Source organism: Malus sylvestris, chromosome 15 (assembly GCF_916048215.2).
Source record: "Malus sylvestris chromosome 15, drMalSylv7.2, whole genome shotgun sequence".
In the NCBI taxonomy this organism is placed as follows: Eukaryota; Viridiplantae; Streptophyta; class Magnoliopsida; order Rosales; family Rosaceae; genus Malus; species Malus sylvestris.
The window spans coordinates 37,160,288-37,166,312 of NC_062274.1; the positions used below are offsets into that span (position 1 = coordinate 37,160,288).

At 36.5% G+C, this 6,025-nt stretch overlaps 1 protein-coding gene across 1 annotated transcript; it reads right to left on the reverse strand.

Annotated features, from left to right (window-relative positions):
* Positions 1-217: 217 nt before the first annotated feature.
* Positions 218-5,165, reverse strand: LOC126604459 (ribonucleoside-diphosphate reductase large subunit). The gene is made up of 17 exons (XM_050271712.1): positions 4,733-5,165; positions 4,285-4,346; positions 4,119-4,206; positions 3,739-4,002; positions 3,402-3,642; positions 3,244-3,320; positions 2,925-3,095; positions 2,735-2,827; positions 2,467-2,616; positions 2,292-2,378; positions 2,035-2,199; positions 1,829-1,948; positions 1,321-1,523; positions 1,057-1,206; positions 814-961; positions 630-713; positions 218-529 (listed from the first exon to the last, which is right to left on the reverse strand). The coding sequence occupies exons 1-17, from the start codon at positions 4,958-4,960 to the stop codon at positions 431-433; spliced, it is 2,430 nt and encodes an 809-aa protein (XP_050127669.1). The 5' UTR covers positions 4,961-5,165; the 3' UTR covers positions 218-430.
* Positions 5,166-6,025: the final 860 nt, after the last annotated feature.

Here is a 6,025-nt window from a genome sequence, read left to right on the forward strand (position 1 = left end):
GGGTGTGCAGGAGACGGTACAGCTCGGTGTCTCCTGTTGCATTATGGTTGGAGTACTATTTTTGCAGTTGCGTACAAAACTTCGAGGGGTTTTATTGCAAAGAGTAGATGATGCGGTTGATGCAGATTGCAGATTATCGTTGTATTATACCGAAAAGGCTACTTTCTTCCATATATAATACTAAATTCTACAGCAATAGTCCCGCAAACTCGGAAAGTAATAACGAAAATGGCTAATAATCATTAATGCGAATCAAAGGTCCAATTTTACAGGATACATGAGACATTTTAACAAGTTGCGGAGCAGTATTACAACTATACACACGCATCTTCACTTCATTTAGACTTGATACTCAAACTAAGATAATCCGTCATCTCTTCAAACTCCATAAATATCAGACTTCAAAGTTAAATTCATAAACTCCATATAACTAACTTCCGCAGGACATGCAGTCTTCCCGGTTTGTCAGAGAGCATACCATCTGTGCCTTTTGTGTACCAACATCATCTTCTGCTACCTCTGGCTTTTCCTGTATTTCATTCCCGCACCCCAGCAAGTGTTGTTAGTAATACGCCCATATTCAATTCTAGGAATCGACAGTAAAATAAAAGATATTGAATGATGATTACTTTGAGAATTGTGGTATCAACAGTAAACTTGATGGCGTCAGCTGCTGCACGAGACCGCAGATAATACATCCCTGTTTTCAGACCCTAATGTATTTGATAGAAAATATATTAGTATGTGATTACAAGATAGTAGATATCGTAACAACGAAAAACAGTGCATGTGTGTTCTCTTGCGCTTGTGTACCTTTGTCCAAGCATAGAAGTGCAATGAAGTAAGCTTCCCAAAATTGGGTTGGTCCATATGTATATTAAGACTTTGACTCTGGTCTATGTAACATCCCCTATCGACAGCCATGTCAACCAAAGTCCTTTGCTTGATCTCCCAAACAGTTCTGACACAAGCAAAATCGTATTAGCATATCATTCTTTGAAAATTTAGACAAACAATTTAACTGACAACTAAATTAGGGACATGACAAGTTCATACCTGTAAATGACTTTCAGATCATCAGGGATTTCGGGAATTTTCTGAACCGAGCCATCCTCATAGATGATATTATTCTTAATTGCAGGAGACCAAAGACCCATCTCAGTTAAGTCATGAAGAAGATGTTTATTCACCACAACAAACTCACCGCTGAGAAAGGGGAAGACAGTTCAAACAGAATCCATATTCGGCCAAAACGAAAAAGAAAAAGCTGGGCAAAAATGTAAAAAAAAAAAAATGAACAGAATGAGAATTAAAGCAAACCTCAAAACCCTGCGACTGTAGATATTCGAAGTATAAGGCTCAAAACACTCATTGTTCCCCAAAATTTGGCTAGTTGAAGCAGTAGGCATTGGGGCTACAAGAAGAGAATTTCTGACTCCATTCATTGATATCATCTGCCGAAGAGCACCCCAATCCCACCGATCTGATGGTGTCACACCCCACATGTCTGGCTGAACAATTCCCTGAACAATAAATAGCTACCTTAGAATCTGATATCTAGTACTGTGTCTGGTGTGAGATCACTGAGATGTCAACTTTCTAGCCTATAAAAGCATTACTGCCTGATATCAAGCAGATATGCATGAACGAAAAGGTTAGCTATTTAATCCCATGACATGGATGGAAAGGAAAATTCTGCACAAACAACCTTAAACCTTAACCATCTACAGTCAACCTGAGAATTTTTTAGCATGCATAACAAGATTAGGAAAATAGGACTATGTATAGGAAGCGTACTACAAAGACAAGCTCCTTTCAGATTTAGTACCTTGCTCACAGGACTGCCACTATATGTTTCATAAGGGCCTTCTTTTGCTGCTAACTTGGAAGACTCCTTGAGAGCATGGTAATATATGGTCTCAAATATGTCCTTGTTCAGTTGTTGAGCCTACAGTTCAAAGAAAAACCAATTATAAAATCCAACTTATACACTATTTTGAAGAAATTAACAAAACAGATAACGGGAGGAAATACCTCAGGTGAATCAAAGGCCATGCCAAGCAAAATGAAGGTATCAGCAAGACCTTGAACCCCAATTCCAATTGGTCTATGTCGCAAATTTGATGTCTTTGCACTATCAACAGGATAGTAATTGACATCAATTATCTTGTTGAGGTTTGCAGTGACAATTGCAGTTACCTAATAAACACAGCAAGAAAACATAAAATAAGAATATCAAAAAGAATAGGAAGAAAAGAACACTGACTGGCATTTTCAACAAGAATTCAGACCTCTGCTAGTTTGTCAAAGTCAAAATATCTATTTTTGGAACCTCTGCTGCCAACAAGCTTAGAGGGATGCGACTCCACAGGGAGTCCCTGAAATATCAAAATATGAGACCATGAGCTCAAATGGCTAAAACTAACAATGAATAAGTTAAAGTTAGTGCACACCAAAAAGTCCCACCTTCTCCCTCACATATCGCGGTAGTGCAATTGATGCCAGATTGCATACCGCAGTTTCTGTTGGACTTGTATACTCAATTATCTCGGTACACAAGTTTGAGGATTTTATGGTTCCCAGATTTTGCTGATTACTCTTACTATTGCAAGTATCCTAAAATGAAAACAATTACACAAAAAAGAGGACAAAAGAGGATTAAAACATTAAATAAATAAATAAAAAGCAGATGAATTCAAAGCTTAACCCAGATTTTACAAAGTAAATAAATCACCTTAAAAAGCATATAGGGTGTTCCAGTTTCTATCTGTGATTTAAGAATTTCAAACCAAAGTTGCTGTGCCTGTACAACCTTTTTGGCTTTCCCCTGCACAGGCGTATCATTGGTTAATAATTCCCAATGGCTAGAAGAAAAGAAGATATCTAAAGTTTATAAATACAGCCAAAGGAAAATTTGTGTGTACCTCTCTTTCATATCGGGTGTACAGCTGTTCAAATTTTTCACCCCAGCAATCTGACAAACCTGGAGACTCATTAGGACAAAACAATGACCAACTGCCATCTTTTTGAACTCTTTCCATGAAGAGATCAGGCACCCAAAGTGCATAAAAAAGATCACGGGCTCGATGTTCTTCCTGCAAAACAATAAATTACCCATTATTTTACTAGCTAACATGAATCTATTGACAGTAGTATTTCTACTACCATTTTAAATATAGGAAATAAAGTAGTATAAAGCAAAACTAGCATATACATTCAAAGAAGAGTTGTGGACATACACACCTTTCCATGATTTTTTCTTAAATCAAGAAATTCAAATACATCAGCATGCCAGGGTTCCAAGTACACAGCAAAGGCACCTAGAAGCATTAAACAAAGTGTTCTACTTTAAGGCTCATTTCAAAGATACTTCATTAAACCCCATATAATGATTACACTACCTTTCCTCTTGCCTCCTCCTTGATCAACATAACGGGCCGTATCATTAAAAACTCTCAACATTGGAACAATGCCATTGGAGGTTCCATTTGTTCCACGAATATAACTGCCTGTGGCACGGATGTTATGAACTGAGACACCAATTCCTCCAGCTGACTTGCTGATAACAGCACATTCTTTCAAGGTATCATAAATGCCTTCAATGCTATCATCTTTCATGCAAACAAGGAAGCAGCTGCTCAACTGCAAAATCAAATCAGGAAGAATCATGTAACTAAATTTAACAACAAAATAATAACTTTGAATCATTCTCAAAAGAATGCACAACACTAAACATACCTGAGGCCTTGGAGTTCCAGAATTGAAGAGGGTGGGAGAAGCATGAGTGAACCACCGCTGAGACATCAGGTGATATGTCTTGATAACAGAATCGATATCATCCTTGTGAATCCCAACAGAAACCCTCATTAGCATGTGTTGAGGTCTTTCCACAACTTTGCCTTGAACCTTTAAGAGGTAAGACCTCTCAAGAGTCTTGAAGCCAAAGTAATCATAGTCAAAGTCCCGATCATAAATGATCTCACTATCCAGACAAGCCGCATTCTGAAACAAAATTTGATAAAACCAATGCAAGGAACATAAGCCACTTCATAATTTTAAACAATATGCACGCGTAGCTAAACTCAGACTAATAAACATAATTTTGCAATGTGGTTTACCTTCATGATGATTTCATAAACATCGTCAGCTATCAGAGGGGCTTTCAGCCCAGATCTCTCACTCACATGGTTGTGCATCATTTTGATCCTGCAACCGATCATCCACTTCAATCAACATGAAAATCAAAAGAGATAAAAGATAGTAATGAATCTTGATTAAACTCACGTCTCTGAAAACGATTTCATAGTGTTCTTGTGTAGATTTGAGACTACAATTCTGGCGGCCAACTGCGTCAAATTTCAAACAAATTTACATTAATTTAAGAAATCTACCAATTCATTATGTCAACTATGAACAAAACACACAAGGTTGACTATCAAACAACGATCGCAGCAATCAAAAGTCATAAAATTCCATAGGTATACTCAGAGAAGTGAACAATACAAAACAAAACATGTTTACACAAAATTTAAACTGCAAAAACTATAAATGCCAGAAAAATTAACAATATAGCAATTATATTCATTATCCCTAAATTATTAGACAAAATTGACATAAACATAAAATACTTAATTAAAACCGAAATTAAAATATTAAAATTTAAAAAACGCAACACAGGAGAAAAAAAACAAACACAGATGTGAAAGATGAAAGGGGAAAGTAGGAGACTGACGCAGGCGTAGTCAGGGTGGTTGGCGGTCATAGCAGCGGCAGTCTCGGCGGCCAATTCATCAAGCTGGCTGGTGGTGACGCCCTTGTAGACCCCAGCGCAGACCTTCTGGGCCACTAGCACGGGGTCGCAGTGGTCGGTGCTAAGGCCATAGCTGAGCTTCTTCAAGCGTGCCGTAATCTTGTCGAAATGCACGGTCTCCTGCCGCCCATCTCTCTTAACCACGTACATCTTCTTCTTCTTCTTCTGTGCTTGAATTTGCTTTTTGCCTCTGGGGAATTTCGTCGAGCAGGTCTCGTGCAAGAGAGAAGGAGCAGGACGGAGACGATGAAATGAGAGGGTTATCTATATATAGTACAAAATATTTGGAGCGGGTGCGTCTGGGAATTAGGGTTTCTTTTGATTTTTTTACTTTAATTTTCCCTCCATGTAAATTTTTTTTTCAAAATTCCCGCCCAAATAAAGGTTGGTTCCTGATTTTGGGTTTTTGACTGCTTAGTGAGTGCCCGACGCTACAAAAAACTCTTGGTATCGTTTATTTTAATGAAAAATTATATTTTTACATTAAAAAATTAATTTTGATACTATTTACTTTATCTTTTATTTTGTCCTTATGTTAAAATTCAAAGTTTTCAAGTCATTTTCATTAATTTTCTTTATATTTTTATACTAAGAAAAGAAAATGAAGAGACTTCGGTTAAACCACATAATGAGCAATCTAATTTAGTATTAAATTTTTCATCTACAAGATTCAAATCTAAGAACATTTCACTTACAACCACCATACTGTAGTACTGAGTGGCGACTTGTAATGTGATTTTTTTTTAACAAATGATATTATTTACACTATGGGAGGGGGTGGGCTTAGCCTCACAATGGATTAGCAACAATATGGTTCAAATTTGTGTTTGACAAAAATCAAACCTAAGACCTGTGAATTAACTTCCATAAAAATCCATCCAAAGATTCTCGTCGTATATTTTAAGGTACCCGAAACACGAATTAGTACACTACATCTAATAATACAATTAGAGAAAAAAATTTAAAATAATATTTCACTTATGGATAATATGTAGTATATCAACACATGTTTTGGACTCATAAAAATATCTTTTGTATAACAGAACCACATTGTGTAAAAGAAAAATAAGGATAAAGTAATGTTATTCACGCATTCAGTTTACTTCTAACACACTCTTGTTAATTTTTGTTTGTTGATCTTCTTTAATTTATTCAATCCAACGGTTAAAATTTGAAATAAGTATATAAAAGGTAAAAATAAATGTGTACCGTCAA

What these genes read in the sequence shown, in the direction of transcription:
- LOC126604459 (XM_050271712.1), bottom strand. Translation starts at nt 4,960, where the DNA reads ATGTACGTGGTTAAGAGAGATGGGCGGCAGGAGACCGTGCATTTCGAC. An exon ending in TAAGAAAAAATCATGGAAAG is followed by an intron (nt 3,096 to 3,243) that starts GTGTGTATGTCC and finishes ATTGTTTTGCAG; the next exon opens with GAAGAACATCGAGCCCGTGA. An exon ending in TGGCCTTTGATTCACCTGAG is followed by an intron (nt 1,949 to 2,034) that starts GTATTTCCTCCC and finishes TTTGAACTGTAG; the next exon opens with GCTCAACAACTGAACAAGGA.